Here is a 25,146-nt window from a genome sequence, read left to right as displayed (position 1 = left end):
CACACCAGTAGTGAGCTCAGAGCAGAGACAGTGACACATCTGAGCCTAAGTTGATCAGCCAGTGCTCCTAATTGTGGGGAGCAGCAATGAGAAGAGGAGAGAGGAGGTGTCTGCTTTTCACATAAAAATTTGTCCTTTTTCTGTATTTTCCTACTTGACCTTGATGACAGGGAAAAATTAAAAAGAAGAAAATAAAAAGCCAGTAGAGAAAAAAGAAGAAAAAGGACCCCTGGGAGGTTTTATGTTTTCTCTTCAAATCACATCACAAAGTCACTCATTGCATCTAGGGAATTCACCTCCTTGTTTGGGAATGGGGGGACAAGAGGAGGGGAGAGAAAGAAGGAGGGAAGAGAAGGGCACGGGAGCTGCTTCCTGAAGCAGTGTTACAAAAAGCGGTTAAAAAACCCCTACTATTCACAAGTGGTTAAAATCATCACTTTTCAGAATTCCTTTTTTTTTTTCTTTTCTTTTTTTAAACAAAGGTTCAGCTAGTTCAGCTCCGTATTTTGAGAGTTGATTGTCTTCAGAAAAAAAAAAAAAAAATCCAACCCAGCCTCATTGGTGTTCCCATCTGTTTCTACCCTGATAGAGAAGTTACCCACAGGTCACCGCACGGGTCACACACACACAGTCACTGCGACGGGTCCCTCCGAGTGCCGCCGGCGGTTCGGCTGTATCCTCCAGCCCCGTCTCAGACGAAGGAGGAGAACCCTGTCACTGGAGTCCGGGAGCCGGGCGCGGGCTGTCCCGTTGGGGTGTACACCCCTCCTGAGCTCTGTGTCGTGATGACAGTCTGGAAATAGGGTTCTGCCTCGCTGGCGGCACACTCCTCGTATCTGTAGGATGCTGGGTGCTTCACCCCTTTCTGCTGCCGCTTCCACGAGTTGTAGTACGTGGGGTCGCTCATGTAATGGTTCACAAAGGAGTGCTTTGGCAACTCGTCTTCATAATCCGAGTCAGTGGCCTGGAGCATCAGGAAAAAAAAAAAATTAAAAAAATCAGCCATTAGTGTCTATGATTTAGCCTGTTCTACTCTGAAAGAAATTAGAGACAAGTTTAATATGACCAGCTGGCAAAAGCTGTAATTTTAGGTAATTTTAGTCCGAGTGCAATACGTGCTGGACTGCAGAAGGGCACCGTGCTCCAGTTCAGCCAGGCTTTGCTGCTTCAGGGAGAGTTCCCCGAAGAATGCTGGCGATAAGGGATGCAGAGGAATCCCTTCTAATTCACTGCAGAAGGCCGCAGCGGGAGCTCGGAGCTCCTGTTCTGACACAGGATGTGGGGAAGCACAGAGATGTCACAGGGAAACAAACAGCTTTCAATGGCATGATCAAAAAGGTTGCAGTTAAAATCGAGAATCTCCCTTCTGATGCAAGGAGAGAAGAACGTCTTCCCTGCAAACGCACTGAAGTTAGCCAGATGTGCTGCTGCTCGTGGTGGTTAGACCAAGCCACCTGCAAGTGCTCTGGATTTGGCTTGCAAGCCCTGTTAAATATTGAAAATTAGTTATATCGCTGAAAGGGAATTAAGCAAAAACATCTTTTTTTTTTTTAAGGCAAACAACTCTATCTGTATGTTCCAACTGATTATTGGTGGTACAGGAAGGCAAACAAACAGTGGCAACAGAAGAAAAGGAATGAAAAATCTGGGAAAGAAGAACTGCCAGGCAGGAGGGGCTGCTTTCTTGGGATGGCTCAGGCAGAGCCCTGTGTTCAGAGTGGATCTTACCCCTTTAAACATTTATGCACGGTGGCTGGACAGCTTCAAAGCTCATACCAGTATCGAGCTGGAGCTCTATTGAGATGTAACCAGATAAGCTTTGTGCATCTGTCCCTCCTCTGAAGTGCTGCTGTTGTGATACAGCTGGAGGAATCACAGAGGGCTTGAACATCTCCTCCGAGTACAGAGACCACAGCAAAGCCTTGGCCACGGTATCTAAGCGCACATTTTCCTTCTGTTCCCATTAATGTTCCCACCAATAAGAGCCACATCACATACAGCACACAAACATTTACCCAGACGTTTCCATATCTCATGCCTTCTCTCAAAACCTCTGGCTTGAGCACGCAAAAGCTTTTATTCATTTTTTTCCCCCCTTCTGATAATCTGCATAGCTGATTCTAAAGGCAATTAAATATCAAAGCAGTAGCTGCCTAAGACATACGAGAGAGAGACGGGTGAGTACAGCTGGTAACTGTTAGTTGCTGCAATTAGTTTCAAAAGGTTGGTACCGTTCTGATCTACGACACTACACAGCAAACACACATCCCTCTTGATCCTGCCTGCCACACAACCAGGCTTTCCTCCTCGAAAGCTCCTTTTTAACGGCCTCTGAAGAACAACCCTCAAATGCCTTGCGAATCATCATTTGAAAGGGCACCGCATCCATCATCCCACTTCTTTGCTTAGATAGCTGCTTCGATACTATTTTGTGCCCATTTTCCAGTGCAGAGGGTGATGGACAGGGCTGAGAATGTTTTTCCCAGAGTTTTCCAAGAGTCTGAGCAAAGCAGCTCTTTACAGCTTTGCAAAATTTCCCTTCCACTGTTAACCATCGTTTGGCTCTTTCAGAATTACGTATTGTTTGATTATTTTAAGAATGCCAAGCTTTAGGTAATTAATATTACGTAATTAATGTTACAACAAAACCCTACTAGCATTTAATAATTATTCCAGAAGAAACTCAGCAAGTCTATCTCCTAGAAAAACGTTCCTTTGCACCAGCTGCCAGCCTCGGGAAGCCAACACCCGACTGCCTCCAAAGACCCCTCTGAACAGGCGTGTTTTGCGGCACACCTGGAATATCCCCAGACTTGGACCACTTCGCAGCCAGTGGGTGCAGAGAGCAGCTCCAGAGTCTTGGCTCCGGTGCAGGGAACATCCTGCCAGCACTGCCCTGTCTAATTTTGTAAGGGGCTCCAAGAAGAGTGCCTCTGATGACTGCAGATGGGCAGGGCATGGCAACAGGCAGCAAGAGCTCAGGCAGGCTGGTTCTCAGCTGCAGAAGTAACCAACTTGACCTGCAGATCAAAAGATCCCCAAACCCAGGTTTCCTTTGTTCTTATCAAGAATGAAGGTGTTGCTCTTTGCATCAGCCTACATCTTCAAACATTCTGCTGTAGCTCCATGGTCTACTGTTATGGTAAAAAGTGTCTGGGAAGCTAAGGGATGATGTGGGCATCCAGAAGAAAAGTCTCTACATCCTGAGCAGAGGCAGGTGGTTATGGATCACTCATCAGAAGCAGCACCTGAAGGTGTGATCTCCTTCTAGCTATCATGGATGTCCTCCCTCCATCAAAGGCACAACTCTACCACTGCCCTTGCCATGTTTTCTGACTCCTTCCCCAATTCACTGTCACTCTTACTGACTCAGACACGCTCAGTCACTCCCCAAAGAAACAAGCCCCTGCTGAAAATGGATCACAGCTGAGTTGAGGTATCATAAGCATAAGGAGAAAAAAACCCCCACAAGCTTCTAGTGGCTCCTTACTGGTCTTTCTGACGTCCTCACAAACATATAGAAACAGAACGACAACTAAAAGGCTGGAAGCTTTAAGAAATGCTGCGAAGAAGCTGTATCCAGAAGACCAACACATGACTTGATAGGTATAGTAATACTGATGCAGCCACTTGGTTTCTGTCCATTGCTAGCAGAAAAATACTCACCCACAAAACTAATAAAATTTCTGTACCTAAGCCAAATTCCTCCAATACTGCCAGAAGTTAACAAAATAAATAGGAGAAATACTGGGAACGCTTTTAGATGGGCTGCTGCCATTTGAAATACAGCCTCACTTGGATTTGCCATGAACAGAGAGGGAATTTAAAACAACACCACCTGCTAATTATCTGTCCACTAATTAGTTCATTATATCAACTGAAAGAGAACACTAATTTGGTGTAAATAAGGCCAGTGCTTTTCAGAAGCAACTTTCATGAAACGTATATAGCTGCACTACTTCAGCCTTTCACCATCATCAGCACTGATGCTGGAGCTGGAAAGGACAACCTACTTGTCAGTGTCGATACGAATTGTTTTCTTTGTGTTTCCTTCAGAAGAAGCAGGAGCTCACTATTCCATCCATGTTTCTAAAGTATCTTCCAAGTTCTGCTCCGAACAAGGTACAAATAACCACCTTTACCAGCAAGAAATTCTCTAAATTGCTGTCTGCATCTCTCTCTGCCCTGATGAAAATCAAGGAGTAGCAAGAGAAACCTGTTTTGCATCACAATACAGACAGCTTATACTAGAGGATTACTTTTTAGTGGTTTTTAAACTACTGAGTAAATAGAAATGCTGCAGGGCTTTCTGCTTTGTTTTCAGTTTTCTCCCTTCCTTGCGACTGTGGCTTTGTTACCGTGGAAACCACCATAGGCTGGGGTGTGACTGGGTGTGCGGTGACATTACAGACTGTCAACCAAAGGTGCATGGATGCCTGTGAAACAACAAATACAGAAAATGAGAGGCTATTGAAGTATTTTATTGATAGCACAAAACGCACAAGTGCTGTTCAGAGGCAAGTCAGTGACAGAGTTGGCTAGCTTAGTCAATGGGAAATTTGAAAATAGTTCTAATTATCTTTTTTTCTTTAAGTGACTGCATAAGAAACAACCTTATGAGATTATTTCTAAAAATGTAGATGGCAGCACTTTCTTTTGGTTGACATGAAATGAATACGCTGAGAAAGAGACAAGGTAACCTGGCATGCAAAAGGATTTCTCTGGACACAGGAACCCTTGCTTATTTAATGTGTCACCTGTGGCTGGTTTCCACATGGTGCCCAACTTGTCGAAATCACTGGAGAACATTAGTGGAAACAAGATAAATCATATTCCCTATTAAGTGTTAAGTGGAAATTTATAATATCTTCCTACAGAGCTGAGAAAGCAGAAGTCAGTCAGACCGCAGAGAGCAGTGGGGAAGACCAGAGCATCACCAGCATTCAGCACTGACTGATAACCTGCACAATCTCTGAGAATATTCTCTCCTGAAAACAGTTTTTGGGAGACCACAAGGGCATGTGAGAACAAACACACACATAGCACTTTCCCCTCCCCTCCTGTAAAACTGCTCTTCCCTGGCTGGATGACATCGCAGATCTATCATCAAATTTCTATACATGGAATCATAGAATCATGATGAACACCAAATTTCTTCAGATTATCTGCCCAGAGCCTCGTCCATTTGACTCATTATCTAAAAGCCTATTATTATTAATCATTGAGAAATTACGCTCTTAGCACTCTCTTGCTCCATACCTGCCAATTAAACTACTTTAACCTCATTAACAGTACTGGTGCTTGGCTTTCATGACATAGAGTAAGTTAACCACTTGATTTACGAATATTAAGAGTCCTGCGTGGTCTGCTAGATTTTCTTTGTTTCTCTCTTGCTCTCCTCATCAGGAGGGAGCTCGGAGGAAGGCTCCCAGGCAGCCGTGTTGTAAGTGCAGTCAGTCAGCCCGAGAGTTTCTCGCAGACTTCTTCATGTTCAGTAAACCCCACGAGACTTGAAGCCAGCCAGCTTCCTTCTTTTCCAAATAAAATCTTGACACCTCAGGCAACAGGGGTAAGACTAAGCAGCGACAAGATGACATGCGAGTTGAAAGCAAAAGCACAGTTTTTGGCCCTGCCCGTCCTTATGTGCATCGTATTAAGTGGAATGTGAGATCCATGCAAAGATGTATTAGAGGAAAAGAGCATCAGGACCCTCTTTGCTGAAGAGGACTAAACCTGTGTAGAGCTCTTATACAAAAAGGTATCTTTAACTCTTCATATAACGGGAAACATTTCCGCCTGCTAAGAGAGATTAAAATTCTAAATTTCCTGGAAAACAGAGCTCGTCTGTTAAGACCTCCTTTGAGAACAGAAACAAAAAGCACAGCAAAGAAAAACAGGAAAAGCTAATAGGTACAGTAATACTTGAAAAGAGAGTGGTCAAACATCTATACCCACCTCTGCCCTAACACACCCTCACCTCCTGTCTGTACCAGCCAACGTAAACAGCATTTTCAGGCTGATCAAAAGGCAGCATCTCCTATTGCTACCTCTACTGGGAGCATATTAACATTTCATGCCTAAAAGCACTCCCCACCACAGAAAAAAACAAGCATCAAAGACATTATACAGAAGGGCTGCATATCTAAGCCCCAAGGAAAAAGAGGAGGCATATTTTGTTCACATACTCACATGCACACACAGATTCACAAAAACACTAGAATCTCAATTGAGACCTTCAGGCTCGACTGCAATACACAGTAAATAAATAATATTAATAGTAGTCTGAGGAAAAAAAAAACCCACCAAAAATCACTTTCTTCTATTTTGTACAAACAGTGAATATGGAAGGCAGTAATGACACCCTGCAAGTAGCCTTTTGTGTGTTACCAGGAAATGCCACGTGGGGCATTGAAATTAATGTCAAAAGGTGCCGGCGCTAAATTCATGATCATGCCCAGCAAACTGTTTTAATGACAGGTTTAATGCTGGGTTGTTACAGCGACATGACCAAAGCGCTATGGGTTTAATCTGGAGGGTAATGCTCGTGCGTTGCATAGGCAGCAGCTTGAGCTGCACCAAGGAAAGCTGCCTGCACGGCGGGTCGGCCACAGGGCAGCACAAAGCAGCAGGCTGTCCGTGGTAATTAACAGGAGGTGAGAGCTAGGTAGCCAGGAGAAGCAGCTGTAGCTGCAGGTGCAGAAAAGCTACAGATGAAAACTGTCATCATCTTTCACTACTTGCTGCTCTTGATTTATTCTTGCTGGAAGGGTCAGGTTTGGAGAGCTTTGGCCCACTGCTCGCTTCTTGCGCTGTCAGTTCAGATTCGTCAGGATCTCGGCTGACAACGTACGATTTTAGAGACAGATTTACCTTTCTGGATATCCCTTGAAGTCTGTCTATTCACCCCTGGCCACTGCTTGGCTTTTACAGACCACAAGCACGTTCTTACTTCTTAAAGGGGAGACAAGACACAAGATGGAGCACTGCCAGATGGATAACGCCAGCATACACCCACCTTCCTTGGAGAACAGAGTCTAAAGGCAACCCGAGCAGAAGGCTCCTCTTGAGTTAGACTAGGGCTGTGGGCTGGAGTGTTCAGAAACCTGAATGCTGGGCTCTCACCGCCACTGCCATGTGCTCCCTGGCAGGTTACTCGTGCCCCACTTACTCCCTCTGTAACAGAGGTGGCGGTTATCACCACGCAAGACCACTCTTCTGAACCTGGGTATTTGCTGCAGCTGTCTAAAAAAGGCACTGTGAAAACTTCAAACCACATCCCATACCTCAGTCAGTGCAACAATCCAAAGTGTCTCCCACCTGCAACCTCATCCAGACAGTAGCCACAGCCAGCTGGTTATTTTGCAGCACATATACATTTTCCCAAAAGTGCTCCAAGTTTGCAGACCCCAGGCAGAAGGGGATGTACAGCCCCTTCCAGAGAGGTGAGCACACACAGGGTGACTGATTGCACTTGCCCTTCTGTGTAACACTGGAAAACTGTGAACATCTGCCAAGGCCAGGTCTGGAATCAGCCCTGGCTAGGTCCTGCTTGTCATTTCTTCCTTTGACATCTTAACTGTAAGATGTGACACGAACAGCCTGGTGAAATGGACATTTTAAAGTCTCCCAAAACAGAAAACAACACCACCACAGTACAATGCGGGTGCGGGACTGGAACTTCGAAACTTGCCAGGGTTCCTCAGGGAAACGGATGTCTGCAGTGACTGAGCAACACTTGGCAAGGCAAAGGGAGACCCTCACCTCCGACTCCGACACTTCTAAGGGCTTCTCATTCAGGCCCAAGCTCTCGGTGAGCACGGCTCCGTTGTATTTGTTGCAGATATCCTCATCAGAGTAGTGCAGCCCTCCTGGGCTTGGGCGAGGAGGAGACCTAGGAAACAGAGGATGAGTGTACGGCATGCTGTCACTTCTTTGAAATAACACAATTAAAGACACAATTAAATCTTGCTTAGAAGCCAGAATCACAGCCAGGGGCAGTGACTTGGGCATTAAATTCCTCCCTAAGTCGTCCAGACAACAGTCCCTCCCCTTTGCCTATTTGATAGTTGCTTAAAGCTAGATAAAAAGCCATTTCCGACAGCATAGTGTTCCCAGCTTCTTACCTGGTTCCATTCTTCTTTGAGAAGGTGCTTTTGATGTTCAGGTGTCTGCTGTTGAGCTCCAGTGCAGTGAAGCCTCCATTATCCAGGGTGACCGACTCTTCCACATTGGAGATGGTTTTACCTGGAGCCAGGCAACGAAAGACTCAGCTGAAACAAAGGCACTTTTCCCCCAAATACAACTGTACGAGCTAACTTTTCCTTCTTTGTGTTTTATAACACCATTAATTATTTGAAAATCTCTTTGCCTTTCTTATTGGCAAACGAGAACAATCAGAGCAAAGGAGAGGAGCTTATCAGGAGTGTGAACAGGCAGAAGGAGCAAGAAGAGGGGAAAGAAGTCATAGATGGATGCATTTCATTTGGAGGTAAGTATCTAAAATAGCACAGATGAACTGTGCTCTGAAAGTGCTTATTCTTGTCTTTTTACTATACATAGAAACCAGGTGACTAATTCAGGTGCCCACTGAAGATGTCCTAAATCAGGTGCTGTGAATCCCATTCATGCTGACTGAAGCAAAGCAAGAGAAAGTAAAACCAGCAAAGGGAGGAAAAGGAGGAAAAAAAAAAGGCAAGAAAGAAAGCAACAGAAAGGCTAAGCAGATAGCAAATGGGAAAAAGATGTCAGAGCTGTAATGAGGATGAGATATAGATGTAAGACATCACTGGACAACGTGAGGCAAGGAAAAGGACAGGGGACTGGAAGAAGAGGGAAAATACAGCAAAGTATATTATTTCTTGTGATCAACTACAGCAAGAGCTTATTCTCTCCCATGCTCATTCTTTGTAATCCCAAAGGTGCGAGCTCAGCTCGTGTCCCAGGGAGAAGGGCCGGTTGCATATTGCCACTGTGCAGCAGACAGGTACTTTATCCTCAGCTTCAATTTCAGTGCCACATTAAAACTCAGTGTGAACACTGATATCTGACAGTACAGGTCAGGCCTGTCTTTTCGTGCCTGTCCCCCAAACACAGTGCAAAACTAGGAAGATGAGAGATGTCCTATGAGCTATGCATACAAATATGTAACAGTATTAACTTGGTAAAATGCCACAGTATTCATACATCTTATATCTCATGGGACTGAAATCTGATTTTCTAACACTTGTTAGAAGTGAATTATAAAGAAAGAAAAGATCTTCACTTTGGGGCTGAATTACTAAATACTGCCTGGAAGACTCCCTCATTACATTAATCCCTAAGAACGGGTAGCACAAAGATCCATCCACCTGATCCTACTCACTAATGTGCCTTTTTTGGCACCTCCTGGCATCAGAGCAATTTCTTGCTGGAGGTGAATGAAGGTATCAGAGATATACACATGTGAACAACCCTTCCAGGACTTTATCATGCAAGGAGAAGAAAAAGTAAAAACAATATTCAGAGCTCAAGAACTGGGTGTTTTGAAAGGGGACTATTTTAACATTCCCAGTTATAGAGCAGGTAGCTCCTGTTTCCTTTCAGAAAGCAGACTGATAAAAATCATGACTAAAGGAAAATTCAAAGCTTGATGCTCATTATGCCTTAAAGTCTAACAGGTCCAGACAATCAAGATAGCTCCTAGCTGTATGGCCCCCAGCCAAGCAACTGCATCTTGGCTTAGGGAATGAATATGAGATGCAGGGCACTCTATTTAATATAGAGGAATTGTGATAAAGTCCTCACACATACAGACCTGGAATATTTGCATTGGGAACAGCCATAGAAAAGCAGAATCTTTCTCCTTCTCACCATCTATCAGGGGAAGCTAATACGAAGCTAAACGAAGTCTCAGCTTATTCCTTTTTTTGTGGTCTTCTGCCAAGCATTTGACCCAGACTCCTTGGCTGTTGCTACAGTCCCTGGGACTTCCAGATGCAGTCCTATCCAAGCCCACAGCTGGTTAGCATCCAAAACCTGATAAGATCAGGCACTCTTTGCCCAGTATGGCTATGGGCAAAAGCCATTTCCATCGCACCAGACACTAAAAAGACCTGAGTCTTCTGCCAAACAAAGTATTGATAAAGAGAGTCCACGCTGATGAAATCAGGGGTTATAAAGGAAGACATTTCTGGTTCCCACAGCTCTTGAGAGTGTGTGCACAGCACAGAGCCAATGTCTCACCTGTACTGCAGTTCTTGTACTTCTTGCTCTGGCCATGCAGGATCAATGCAAACACCACCAGGAGGATGAGGATCAGACTTGAGAGAGCCATCACCAGCAGAAACCACCACTCCTCATAGAAAGGGGCTTCTGTTTGTGCTGAAAGAGCAAAAAAAGCCAAATAACTCCTCTTTATGCTCCTTCAATTTTTTCTCTTCTTCCCCACAGTGAATGACGCATTTATAATAGTGTTCAGGAGAGAGAGGTGTTCAAAGGAGGTAACACAGCCTACTCTGCAGTCAGACTTTCAAAGGGCCTGCTGACACTTCTAAGATGGCAAATAGAACAGGAGCATATCACAGCTCCAACATCTCTGCATTTCACACACCCTGAGCAGCGCTCCAGAATCCCTGAGCTAAGAAGATGTTATCACCAAGCGAAGGGAGGGAGGTTTCTTCCCACAGCTCCGCACACCTACATTTCTTGACTGCTGCAGTATGCTTAGTACCCCCTGGGTCAAAGGAACCACTACTATATCTGTTGTGACCCATGACTATTCCACTTTTTAAGAGGCTTGCCGCACCATAATGCTGCTCAGTGGCTCTTTGAAAAATACAGCTAGTGCCAGGGAATAAAGCACACTTGGTTCAGTGTCTTTCAGTACCTCTATTAACTCTAACTTCCAACATTGGCTGCTACTCTATATCATCTCCCCATCAGCTTAGCCAAGCCTGATGTGCAGCACACTGGTATCAATTCAGCTCCCTGGATTTTGTGCGGTCTCAAGTAATTTCACCCCATTTGACCTCAATTGGAGACGCAAAATGATACTAACTTCCCCTTTCTAGAGTCATCTTGCCAGTCTTGGTTTAAAGTAATAAGTATTGTTATTTTCTAGCGGTGATATTCTCTTTGTCAGCATCCCTCAGCTTTGTGAAAAAATGCTGCCACTGGAGCACAAGCCAGCAGTTGTATATAATTTCCCTGTAGTCCCTAAAGTAGAAGAACACCTGGTAGGAAGGGGCGATGCCAGGAGAGCAACTTCAACCAAGCCCCTCACTATCCCTGAACCCTGGCACTCTCTTTCCCCAACTGTCCCGAGCCCTGGATCTAAAGACAAGTCTGTTGTAAGCCTGATATGAGCTCAAATTTGTTCCAGATCACCGAGTATTCTGCAGCACTGAAAAGCAGCCACGATCTCTCTTTGCTAGGAGGCCAGGCCAGGCCAATAAAGTCCTAAAGGCAAACTGTACAAGCCATGCTGGGCTGAGCAGATTCAGTGCAATTTATACCTCCCTGTGCTAGCTGAAGTGGCCAGCCTAAAATGCTTTATACTTTTACGACTGTGAATCTCAATGGAAACCTCTTACTTTCATGCAGCAATTTGAGATGAACAGTGAAGCATCAAAAGGAGGTGAATTAAATAGTTCTGTTCAAGTGGAGAACTTACAAACAAGTGGTTTATTTATAAAAAGCCTCACAAGGAGCTGCATGCCCAGCTTCAGAGGAATAATGTCTTCCAGGAAAGGAAAGACTGACATGATTACTGACCCTTTACATTGTGTTAAAGCCTCTGTGAAACCACAGATAGGAAAAACACTGACTCGGTGTTTGAAGTGGGTTGTCTATGCCCTTGTCCTGAAGGAGAAAAGCAAGGGTAGCACTCACACTGAAATCCATAGACAGCTCTCACAGGCTAAGTGGTTAATTGTGTAAGGACAAACGCAGCCGCGATGGCGATAGCAGCATTTACTACTCTTGCCTGCTGGGTAACTGTTGAATGGTGTTTATGCTTTTCACTGGAGGAGCAAAGAGATAAAAGCCACTCCAGATACTGGAGCTTTGCCAGGTTCTCAGGACTCTCCAGAATTTTGAATCACAAAGCCGCTTTATCAGGTTCTTTTATTCCTCTTGTCGGTCTTTGCTGACACAGCAAGGATGAAACTTATTGCTCATGAGCAACTTGGAGTACAGCTGTCTCTGCAAGGGTAAGAGGAGACCTGAGCAAAGCTTTCATGAGGGCAAGCTCTCCTACTTCACAACAGGCCATTGAACTCGAGCTGCCCAGAGGTGGCAAGGTAAGCAAAATTTGCTTTTCCAGGTATTGAAGTTCCTTCAGAAAACCAGAGTGCTGGGTTGCTCAAAGGGATTTTAGAAGCATGTTTAGGCCATTGCCCTGTTTACTGGGAGCAAAAATAAGAGCAAAGAGGGTGGGAGGAGCCCCAGAGCATCACCAATGAGCTGTTTGGATGAAGGAGGACTGGAAGCATCACACCGTATTGGAACAGCCAGCGCTGAGGATATCAGGAACAATTTTGTGAAAGTACACTTTTATATTGTTGAGAGCAAAATACAAAATAGCACAGAAAATGTTTATCTGAGAACCCTGGGAATAAAAAGAAGGAAGAAGAATAAACAAAACAACAGACTAGGAGAGGAGAAAAGGCAAACGAACTGTAGACTGTGTAAATTAGTCTTAGGGCAAGAGATCTTTTGTATAAACACTCATGAAATTCCTGAGAAGGTTCTTTGTCAAACTTAAAAATGCTACACACACATTTTTCCTCTTGAGAGTAAAGCATACTGTAATAACAAGCCTTCATTCACCATTATATTGTTCTGGTTTTATCCTACAAGTAAACCAAGCTGCCTTTGACTATTTGTTGCAACTAGAGAATCTGGGTTGGGTTTTTATCCCCTCTTCCTCCCTCCCAACCTCAAGAAATTCCATTGGAAAGGATATTAAAAACAAATCCATGATTACCTGATACTGCCACAGAGGGAACACTTGGTTCTCCATAGCCAAATTCATTGACAGCCACCACTCGAAATTCATAGGTCACACCCTGTTTGAGTTTGTCCAGGCTGACAGTGTAGGAGGTAGCACTGCGAGGGATGTCCTTCACAAACATGTCCCACAGTCCTTCATCTAGGAAAGCAGCAAGGAGAGAAATGGCATGAACTGTGTGACTTGGCGCTTCCCTCTGAAAATATTGTCATTAATTGTGTGTTGCAACCACAGACAGTGGAGGTGCTTACCTGAAGGCTGCTCAGTGACACGCACGAATGTCAGAATGCCCTGCAAGACCCCATCTGTAACAGGGTCATTTATTCACAATGGGGGTCTTACAACAGCCCAGATGGAAGAGGTCTCCTCTAAAAGGTGCAGCAGCACCCACGGTGACCTGAGGTGGCTGGAACAGCTGCCAGCCATCTGGGTCCCTCCTAATCAGAAGGTCACCGCATCGGCATGTCCATCATCTGACAGAGCAAGTAACCCCAAAACAACCTGCTACGTTAATGAGTTCTAATCGCATGTGTTTTGTCTGTTTTTTCCATCGCAAAGCTGACTTCACCATCCAAGTGTGCAGGCCAGGCTTTGCAAACTAAGATTTGGGTCTTGGCAGGAAGTACAGTGGCCTTGCACGAACTGGTGCCTGGTGGACTGGTGTCACTGGAGTGCTGCTTGATCACAATATCAATAGCGATGTGTCCTTCGCATGCGCTGGCCCGCAGCGTGACACAGCCCACAGAGCGAGACAGCAGGCACTGCGCTTGCGTGGCATGCATTTTTAAACAGGAATGAGTTCTTGTTTCTATTATAAACCTCTCAAAGTTGCTAGACACACAACGCCATTCTGATGAGAGCATTTCAGGAGGGTAATCTCGGTTCTCAGCAGCTGTACTGACATTGATCCTGATGTGCATCCTGACCAGGCACCGGTTTGGTCCCTGATCTAACCCATAATCTTATATTCACTAGCCTACAATGGAAAGAACTTTCAAGAAGATGGATGCTGTTACCAGTAAGAACAAAACCAACTATAATTAAAAATGTCAGTCAATAATTTTGAGTGCGCGGATTAAACATTAAATGGACTGCTTTTCAGTACCAATTGGTGCCCAGCAAAATGGAGTTAACCGTCTACGCACGGAGCCAAACTCTCAGCCAGCCTAAGCCAGCGCAGCTCTTACGGATCTGACCTCATAAGTATCCCACTGGGCTTCAACTTTTAGCTATCAAAGCTGCTCGAGCAATGTCTATTTTTCTCTGCGTGTCCCACAGCAATGGGAATATGATGATAACCTGTGCATAGACATGACTCCAGCGCAGGAGCTCCCTGCTTTGAAAGAAAGCCCTCTGCACGGCGAGATTTGAGCATCAGCATGACTTCTGCAGCTTGAGGTGTTATCAAGGTAACAATAAAGCAGGAGCCAGCAGTACTACCCTCAGCGCCTCGTTCTGCTGCGGCAAAGTGAGGCCGGAATCTGTCCTCATTTGCTTTGCATTTACCTGACTGTAAAGCAACTGAAGTCACCGCAGTGATTCCAGCACGGTGCTGGTGTAACAGAACAAAATTTGGCCCTTAGCCTACTTCTGTGCAACAGGGAATAGCAGCAAAGATGGATTGATTAACACTGCAGGTGCATTGCCGTGTGAATGTTTTAACTTTGGCATCAGTAAATATTGGTTCAGTAATTTGTACTGTGCTGCACGTCTAGCAACACACACAATGACTAACAACCCCCAAACTACATCTTTTCTGATCATGAGGATTGGCAGTCCCAGCGGATGCAAAAAGCAGGCTGAAATGTATTGTTCCAGCTACATTTGAGAAATACCGAAGAACAATAAAAATAGGTAATTTTTCTGTCATGCTTAAAATTCAGACCAATACATTATTCACCAGCATGATCAGAGTATAATGAAGTTATCATAATGTACCATTGTTATGTATTAGTTGGATATTACAATGGCTATAAAACAAGAGATAAAATATTGACTTCCCTTTTACAGGGCAATAGAAGGCGAGATTATTTCTACCACATAAACTTACAATGTAATAAAAAAAGGAGCTTGGGGTTTAGTTTCTCTGAAGAGGGTGGAGGGAGAGATGCATTTTCAAAGTTAGATTGTTGCAACCACCAATACTAGGAAGATGCATCTCAGACTATAAAATATTGCCATAATTGCTAGAATTGCCTGAGCTTTCATAAACACATTTGTAAACAGCAATAAGAGAATTTGAGCCCATTGTGAATTGTCTGAAAAGCGATTTGCTTGTGTTGAAAGCCACTTAAATGGGAGAAGAAAAGGCAGCAATAAAAATGGATGTTCAACACTCATTGCAGCAAGCACAACTGTTCACACACGCACTTTCTCACTAATTTTCTCAAACCTATCAAGGTGCACAGTGCAGAACATCTGACGGAACAAGAAGGAAAAATTGAACCATTCTGTAAAGCTTGCAATAAGTTGAGAAAATTAAACCCTTGAGAAGTCAACATTGTGTTTCCATAACTCTGTCCCCTAGGCTATGGTGGCGATGGTGTGGGGCAGCAAAGGTTGCTGGTGGATGTTTCTTTGGAGGGATTCCTGTCTCATAGGGACTCGGAGATGCTCTGGCTGGTGGTCATATCTTCTCTGGCCCATCCCCCTTTGATTCATTGAAAGAATCTCTGTCCAAACTATTTTTCTGGGGTAGGAAACAGGGCTTGGCCAAGATGCAACCCAGTGTGTGATTCTTGGGATCCCAGAGAGGTGCTGATGCAGCTACAGTGGTCAGAAATCTGCAGGGTGCCAGCCTGGAAAGGAGGACATCCTTATGTCTGCCCCTCTGCTGACTCCAAGCAAATGCTATGCACAGTATAGTCTGTGCCTTCCCAAGCCCTGGCCAACAAGGTTTTTAATTTCAGTTTTTTTAATTTTAATTTTAATTAATTTATCTTCTCTCCACCTGGAATATTCAGGCCCCTCTTTGTAGACAGAGATTGCAATCAGATATATCCAAACTCAAAAAGCGTTTTATTTCAGCGGTGAACTTTGGGATTAAATATTGAACACACATTTATGAATTCCTTCACTGCACCTCTTCCCCATCCCTCAAAACTAGGTTTGCTCTAAACGTTAGAAGTTCAGCTGAAAGAGAATTCATTAGAAGGTCACTCATGATAGCAAAGATTGGCCTTTAAGTTCGGTAGAAAATCGTTCGTACACTGTACACAGTATTTTTCACTCAGTTTAGGGAGGAAAGATGCACATGCCGTGGTTGGGATATCAACTGGATATTAACTTATAGAAACCACCAAGAAAAGCTTTCTCCTCATCACACATTAGGAGGTTTGTGAGGGGAGAAGCAGCTGAGAGTTAAGGACCGGCTGAACGTGGGGAGTGCTCCTCCTCTAGAGGACAAAATTAAAATGTGGATGTATTTGTCAGAGGCAAAGGGCTGGATTATCATGCAAACCAGAGAAAGGACAAGAATGGGAAGTGAAGGCTGACAAACCGTCAGCCTCGGCACGTCGCTCGCGAGCAGAAGCGAACCGAAGGCCCCATGGCAGACGCCGGCAACGCAGCTGCACCCTTCACTTTGCATTTGCTGACTTCTGCTGGTTCGTGTCCATGTTTGACACTGCGCTCCCTCATTTATTTAAAGATAAATAGAAAAGGAAGAAAACATAAAAACATTACTTGAGACATCAGAAAGGAAACTGAAGTGAGATCTGGCCTCGAGGTGTGGGAAGTGAAAACCAGCATTTCTGGGAAGGACAATCCCCAGTCCAAGTAGACCAGTTCTTCCCCAAAATGTCTGCTGCCTTCATGAAACAGATCATCCGGGGCAACAAAGGAAAACACTTTCCTGACTTGTCTATGTCCAAAGCTCATGATTTGTGGCTGATCTGAGTTTAACTGGCCTGTTCATGCCAGCCAGAGTGCTAGAAATATTATTATTGGAAGCATGCGAAGATGCAGTTCTCTCCCACCGGGCTTAAGTCATCCCCTGCTTGGGAAAAGCAAACAAACAACATCCAAAATGCATGATGGGGAGAGGAAGCAGAAGAGGAAATCTCTATTGGCTTCTCCTGGGTTGGAGGCTTTTCCTGAGGCGACACAAGGCATGAAGCAGATTGACCGAACGCCTACACGGCTGCCCTGCAGCTCAAGATGACTGCAGCGGGAAAACAGGGGCACGAAGGTGTCACGCCTGGCAGTTACGTATCCATGTGCCCTCCCGGCAGCGCGGATCCCCAGGGCGTTACACACAAACACCTCCTTTGGATACAGGGGATAGTTGGGAAAGAAAGTCTGTGGGAGATGACTTGGTACCTTACAGGCCACATGCCCAGCGTTGAAGCACAGACCAGAGAGAGGGGCCTTGGACATGGCATGGCGTTGGGAAAAGAGGGGGGAAAACAGCTTCTCCACTCCCTCCGGCAGCACTGGTAACCTTATAATCGTTGTGCCATTTCTGTCTTTTCCTCTGCACGTACGAACTGAGGATGCTATCTAATACCCATTCCTTAGCCAGCCTAGTTGATGTCTAGGGAGTGCTTATGATGGCAGTGACAGAGGCTGCTTAACTGCATTTCTTGTAATGCACAAGGAGCTAAACTGGAACCCATTTCTCCGGGGACAGAGAAGTTGAAAGAAAAGAAAAACTCTTCTGTTTCTGTAACGTTTTGCTCTAGCACAGATCACTCCAGAAAAAATACCGGTTTGCCTGCTCCATTCCCTGTGTCTGTGTAAATTCAAAATGCAGAGGAGGTAGTCAGCCTGGTCACCTTCCAGAAATCTGGGAGAGAAACGGGGAGATCAAATGAACAATCTCAGCTGCCTGCTGCCACCATTGCTAAACCCAGCAGGGCAGCTGGAGCCCTGGGAGACACAGCAGGGCACGGAAAAATTCAAAGGGAAGTGACAAAAGGGGGTAGGGTTTGCCATTTCTGACAGAAAGCCACCCTCCTTCTCTGATGGAAGAGTCTTGGCAGGGAGCTACAGCAAGGAAAATGAGATGATACAGCATTTAACGTTTGGGGTAATGAGGCCTATAATAGATGACACTTGAGATGTGAAACACTAAGGTAGTGGTATTGCATTTAAATATTGGCAACAAGCTAAAGCTTTTCATCTGTCTGTTCGATGCCCCTTTTTGATCTCAGAAGGATGAATATCTTTTCCTTCCTTGATTTTATGTGAAGGGCACAAGTCAACTGCTCTTCTCTTGGACAACAACAACTAAAAAACAAAGGTTGCTCCAATCCATGCTCTACTACCCACATAAATCAACGTGCAGAGCAAATTCTTAGAATTATATTAAAACAGAAGCTGCTCTGAATGACCAGCCCTGACAGGAGGAATTAGTTCCCTGCTTTTGTTAAGCTCATAATTCAGATTTTAAACTCCTCCGTGCAGAGATGAGGAAGAAAAGCAGCACAGAAAGGAAGCCGGCGCTTGGGTGAAATAAGCAAACGTTCCAATTAGTCTGTCTCCTCTCCTGGATCACATTTCACGCTTCCTATGGCTGCAACCAGAACGAAGGATGAGAATCCAGCATACAAATGCCTAGTTCATTTGCCAGAGCAGCATGAATAGGATTAAAATAATCTGAAGAGGAATTAAATGCCTCAACAGTCAGGTTGCAAGAGCAGGAGAATAAGACCTCTTCTGTGTGTTTCCAGGATCAGTGGAGTGGCGCCAGCAGGAGTGACCCAGGGTTAATGCAGCTCAGACCTGCCTTGGAGGGACTATTTTCTTCCTACTCAAAAAGAGTGAGCCACAAATCCTACATCCTTAGCCATGAACTGTAAAACATTCATTCACATCCAACGGTGAGACAAGCCCAGGGACATGGGATGAGTTTGCAATGTCACCACTCGCACGAGTTGAATTTCCAGCTTGCAGACAATGTGTGCATGGGCTGCAAGTTTCCCTCTACAATACTCTTACTCAAAAAAAAAAACTGTTCAGGGAAATGTAAGCTGCTAAGTGAACGTCAATGAACAGGTTTGGTTTAACTTGCTATCTAAACAATGCTGTTCAAATAAGACCGAGTATTTTCTACTTATGAAGAAATAAGAGCAGAAATCAATAAGCTGACGTAAAAGAAACAGAAGCACAGTGGTGTCATGCCTCCAATTAAAAAAGTCTTGACCGCTCTGGGAAACTCCAGTGCTTTGAGAAGGTACACATTTTCCTTGACTTTGTTTGGAAAATAATTGTCAAATTAAATGACAGAAATAAGGAAGACATTTTAGGATTACAGCAGAGCGTTGTTACGGAGAAAATTCTAGCACAAGCAAGTATGGAAATCTGCATCTTCAGTGAGGACCACAGAAGCACAGGCAATAATTTTGTTGCTGGTCTGGTTAAACATAATTAAAACCATTTGTTTTAAATGCAAGCTTACATTCCAGACACATACAAGAAACAGTTTGGATCCTTTATATAAGCAAACAGATAAACATTCATTTAATCAATATATAACTAAGCAATATGCAAGCATCTAGAAGCAAAAAAGGAAGGAACATGCAGCCAACATGGATATGTCAAGTATAAATCATGTCTAATTTCCTTCTGTGACAGGGCAGCAGACCTTGTCAATAGAGGAGAAAGAGCAGACATCATCTATCCTGACTTCAGCAAAGCTTTTGACATCATGACATTCAAACACGGCCGGCATGAAACAAGTATCCGGTAGATGCATCACCAGCTGGAAAACTGTACTCGGCGAACAGTTATCAACATTCACTGTCACAGTGGAGGGAAATTATCAAGTGAGAACACACAGAGGTCTGGCAGAATTCACTGGTTTGTCTTAATGACTTGGTTACCAGAAAATGTGCACTTATTGAATTTGCAAGAGCTACCAAGCTGGGAGAGGCTGCGAACAGGCTTGACCATATGCCTCCACATAAAGTGACCTTGTCCAACTGGGGAATTACGCTGGAAAAAGCAGAGAGCAGCTACAGTAAGATGCAAATCCCAGAAGCGCAGGAGCTCTGAGAAAGCACCAAGAAAAATTGCGATGAGGGGATTCCTTTCCCTCCCCAGTGCCCTCCCTGCAGAACAAACGGAGAAAGCAATGTGTACGTGGTGCTAAAGTTCTGGCCCTGTTATTAACAGTAAAACAGTAATTAGCTGGTGTAGTCTGCTGCAGAAGAGGAGAGATTTCTATCTGTGGACCTCAAAACACAGTTTGAAAGTACTTAACTGGTCCTTGCACATGAAAGATACTGTAATCGTTTAAGTGAGTTTTAATTATTAACTATATTAGCTCATCAGTTGGGTGATTTACCAGTGTAGTAGTAGAGTGAAAATCACAGCACTCAGTGTAATTTTCTGTGACTACTCCTAAACAGGAGAAAAATCTTCTAAATCGCATAATAAATCAGCAATGGTTTAATACCGGCTGGTGACAACGTTCTCTCAAAAAATCCCATTACATTACTGGGATGACAAACAAACTCTCCACCGCAGGCTGGGTTTCAGCATGGACTGAAGGAAGCGAACTCATGACACCAAGCTCTTTGTGTTTCCCATGGCTTACCTGAGGGTCGTGCCTCTATAATGTACCCAGTTGTGGGTTTTTCTCCTGAATCTCCCTCAGTCCATTGTAGTGTCAGCCCAGAGGCAGATTTTGTCACCAGAATTTCCTGAGGAGAGCCAGGAGACCCTGAAGGATGAAACGAGAATAGCAAGTGGTGGTGGTATAACACACAGACTGCAGTATTTATTTCTTCTACTGATATAGGGGAAAAAATATCTAGAAACATTAGTCAACATATATGCAACATAAACCAGCTCGACGGGCTACCGATTTTTCACCAGCTCCAGTACCAGCAGTTACGTACCAATGGCTGGGTTTTATGGGTACCTGTGTTAAGAAAGAAAAAGACACTCTCACTTTGACCATTAGCTTATCTGCAGTGCTTGCATGCTGCCACCTCTGTTTCTGACTTCAGAGGTGAAACCAGCCTCTGAGTTTCAAGGAGAGGTTCGTGGGGACAGCCGCCTGCCCTTTCACTTGGGAAGATGCCACAGCCCCATTAGGATTCCTGCGTTAGACTGTCTGTGGTGGGCCAGTGGATCCACAGCGCTGCTGTCCCAGACGATGGCTATGGAGGGCACTGTGATAAAATGAAAGCTCGCCAGCACCCAGAAGGGTGGAACTGCCACATGTGGCACATGTGGCTCTGATGGAGGGAGCAAATAATTCCCTGAGCTGGAAAAGAAGCAAAAATCAGAACTGTGACCATTGCAATGATGCTCTGTGATTTACTGGCTGGTATCATCGGAGGGCATTTACCTTGTTACATTATCTGTTTATCACAATCATCGATCGAATACAAAACCCAACTCTTTTAGTACGGACATTGAACCAAGCGGGGAATGCTGATGTTCAGGCTGTTGCTCCTCTTGACATATTGGGAAATTTGCAGACCTCTGCATAAGCCAAAGCATCAGGAGAGAGTAATTGTAAGTTCTTTCTGGTTTTACATTCAGAAACCTCTGCTGGTTTCGGCAGAGTTATCCCAATTCTGACTCCACCGCAGAGCAGTACAGTCAGAATTATGCACCACGCTGTCAGGCTGCGGCTTTGAAATCCCTAGCTAGCCCATTTCTGTTATGATTTATTCACACTGGTTTGTTTATTACAACAAACTTCTAGATTTCAGGAAAAAAGGAAACATGTTTTTCATAGGCAGTTGCAAAACCCACTGAATCATGTCCTGAGCTCCTGTGACTCAACTTCTCCTTGGCTTGGAAATTCATGTTAAGGCCTGAGTGCACTATTCCCTGCTGTTGGACCATGTTTGTATAACTGATCTGGCTTGTGACATGGTTTTATGGCTCCACTTACCTTCTGCTGGCCCAGCTGTGACGTTGGCTTGCAGTTCAGGTCCATAGGCAATGGTTCGGGCTTGCACTCTGAATAAATAGGTCATGCCCTTGGTGAGATCTCGGACCTTCAACCAGCGTTGCCAGTTCCCTTTAATGTCCACAGTCACCACCTTACTCACTCCTGCAACAGCCACGCAGAATAAAATTTAAAAAAAAAAAAATAAAAAAGAATGTTGCAATGCAAAAAAAAGAAATCAAGTGGAGCTTATTACATCTAGATGGTAAGTAAAATTATCTAACAGGTTGCTACGAAAGTATTTCTTAGAATTAGCAGGCGTTTAAGTAGTGATAATAGCCAATTTTCAGCACTGATAAGTATAATTAGAGTTTAAGCTTGATAAGTGGGTACTGACAAGAAAAAAACCTTACAACACAACTGGGAAATTACCAAGAGACTACACACAACCTCACTAATTATTCTGGGAAGAAAGGAGGAGGTAAACGAAGAGGACTGCATGTCGCAGATCGCTTCCTAAGCAAGCATTTCTCCACTGTTTGTTTGTCAAGTGACCTGCAACATTGCCTGGAGGAGGAAATAAGGGCCAGGTTCTTTCCTTTCATCTTGTCCTATGTTTCCACCATTACCAACTGAATGTGGAATGAAGGATGTACATCTCACAGGTAACTTGTGGGTATAAATGCCACTGCAATGTGAGATGCAATCAAAGCCCTATTAGCTTGGACAAGGCTGAAGTAATGACTTGTGTTTCACTCTTCTCACTCTCTAAGAATTTTTCTCACACAGATGAATTAAAATCAGTGCTGTTTCCTTCACCAAGGTTCATAGATAGTTTTACATTTAGGTTCTCAACGCTGCAGAAAGGGCAGAGCGGCAATGAGTACTCTGAAAACAAACCAACCAAAAAAAAATCCACTTTTCATTGGAATTTTGTAAAAGTAAGTCAATGGAAAGTATTTGATCCATAAAACACTTTAGAGAACAAAGTTCAAATTTAGAGAGTTCTTTTGGCATTTTTCTGGTTCTATAGATGTACACAACACATTCCAAACCAAGAAGATAGGAAGTGGGAAAATGTTTTTCCCACTAGAGGAGTTTGCTAGTTTATCTTTCCAGTAAAAGGCAGAAGGAAATGGTTTTCAATCCAGATGCTTATTTTATGCAAATCAAGATGCTTCTTTCAGTTATCAGTTACATAAAGAATAATGTCCAAGTGATTTCTGCTCAAAATTTTCTCCCAGATACAATTTATAACTAGGGGAATCTTTCCTTGGTTAACGAGGAAGCAGTAAAAGCACTCCCTCTTTCCCTAGGTGTACTATTTCATTTCTCTAAGACAAATCAGGAAGCGTTTGTCATTTTGAAGTTATGTTCTGGAAAAAAAGAAACTGTTAAAAAAGGCTCCAGGGCAATTTTGTTGTCTATGATTGTGTAAAACATAACACTGTAAAGCTTAAACAATAAAAGGTCAAACAGGGAGAAGACTTCGCTAAAGAACAGATCGCTGTTGGAAAGTTTTGCAAAATACACAGGTTTTAAGTGATGGCTTGTGAGTGGGAAGGCAGGAGATGTCACAATGGCGAAGGTGCTCAGTTGGAAATCACAAACGGGCAAGAAGTCAAAAGATGCAGGAAAAAAGATCGAGGGGGTCTGGTCCATCATATTGTTGCATTGTAGTTCTGGCATGGAGGAACTTTTCCAACCTAGAAATCTATGAAATCTATGAAATCTATGAACACGAGACCTGGGGCTGGAAGGACCCTCCAGGATGGTGGGGTCTGGCAGCTGCCAGCCCCACAAGCCTTGCTGCCTGCATTCAGCACCAGTACATGCTCCATCTTCAAATGAGTTTGGCTTTACCTGGCTCTCTAAATAAAGGAGAACGGCTTTTCTATCAGAGGAAAATGATGGCATTGAGGGAGGGATTACTTACCACAGTGGGAAAATAAGTATGTTTGCTGAAAAAAAGAAATGTTGGCACAAGAGCATATGGGTAGAAACTGGCAAATAAATTTAGGCAAAAATTTAGAATCAGAGGAAAAGCCCTCCATAACCTCCTTGCTCACATCAGAGATCTTCTACAGGGGAAGGAGAGATAAACTGGAGCCACAGATAACACAGGCAGAGGTGGGGAAGAGAAGAAAACAAAGATTCTGAGGATGTGAAGTCAAACGCATGCAGAGAAAACATGATTTGACATTTCCATATTTTCAGGGGAAAAAATGTATTCTTAAACCTTGTGCAGGAATGAATAAAAGGCAGGAAATGCCCACACAACCCAAACCTCCTTCATACCCTGCAAACATTTCTTGGTCAGAATTAGAAGTGCTTTCTGCATTAGGTCTTTGTGCTCAGACCTGCCACCTGTAAAGGCTGAAAGTGCTTCTATTCTTGTGTTTTATTTCCTGAATATAACTTTCTCAATGCATGAGACACGGATGTTCAGACAATATAGATCTTTATTCCGTACAGAAGAAGCAAATACAAGTGATTGATATCCTTATTTCTGTGGAAAAGAGTTTAAAATGGATTGGCAATGGCTGAAATTACTCTTCCTGCTGTCACACTGCCAAAGTTGGACATCCTATTGAACTATTGGCGATCTGCCAGGAATATAAAAATATTAATAAGACAATCCACAAACTTTGTAATCTTTTCTAATTCACCTTTGAAATGGATTTACATTTGTTTTCAGATAAATTGCCAAATCCTTCTCTGTTGCTGTTCTGGCAAATTAATGAAACATTTGTGGCCACCACATTGTTGTGGTCTAGCTTAAATCTAGCACTGGGTTAAAAATGCTCCTTGAAAACTCCGTGTAAACAGACACAACTAAATCTCCATCACAGTTATTCTCCCCTGTCAAAAGCAGCAGTGGCACCAGTGATGACTAGCACGTTTGATGCCTGGGCAATCTTTGCGATAACAGAAGTGACACATAATGTGATAAGCAACACAAACGTGTCTGACGACTATTCTGGGATGGAGCCTACTCAGCAATTTCAAAGCGCAACGCGGGGAGACAATCAGGCACTCTCAGGCTGAGTTTCCTCTTCACCCATACCGGGTAACGATGGCCGTAAAATGACTTTTCAAATCACACAGAATATAGTTTGTGCAAGAAAATGAGAGAGGACAGACAAAAGCTATATTCCACAATATTACAGTTTGCTGAACAGTTTTGGCAAAAGCGGAATTGTTTTACTTACCCTCTGCCACCTGGCTTCTCTTGGAAAACAGCGGAGAGCAAGTAGGAAATTGGGCAGAGATAAAAGATACTACAGTGCTTTTCTGTCATTTCCCC

At 43.9% G+C, this 25,146-nt stretch overlaps 1 protein-coding gene across 1 annotated transcript in view; it reads right to left on the bottom strand.

The window, feature by feature from the left end:
• Positions 1-691: 691 nt before the first annotated feature.
• Positions 692-25,146, bottom strand: part of SDK1 (sidekick cell adhesion molecule 1) — a 402,092-nt gene continuing 377,637 nt past the window's right edge. The window contains exons 39-45 of the mRNA XM_086622010.1: positions 21,843-22,004; positions 20,529-20,654; positions 12,965-13,129; positions 10,222-10,359; positions 8,124-8,244; positions 7,762-7,891; positions 692-964 (exon numbers count right to left, since the gene is read on the bottom strand). Of these exons, the coding sequence (XP_086478136.1) occupies positions 692-964; positions 7,762-7,891; positions 8,124-8,244; positions 10,222-10,359; positions 12,965-13,129; positions 20,529-20,654; positions 21,843-22,004 (1,115 nt within the window). The remainder of the gene's footprint in view (positions 965-7,761; positions 7,892-8,123; positions 8,245-10,221; positions 10,360-12,964; positions 13,130-20,528; positions 20,655-21,842; positions 22,005-25,146) is intronic.

The sequence above is a fragment of the Tauraco erythrolophus genome, chromosome 17 (genome assembly GCF_009769465.1).
Source record: "Tauraco erythrolophus isolate bTauEry1 chromosome 17, bTauEry1.pri, whole genome shotgun sequence".
NCBI lineage: Eukaryota > Metazoa > Chordata > Aves > Musophagiformes > Musophagidae > Tauraco > Tauraco erythrolophus.
The sequence above is the reverse complement of the archived record's forward strand: the minus strand, read 5'-3'. Positions and strand labels throughout refer to the sequence as shown.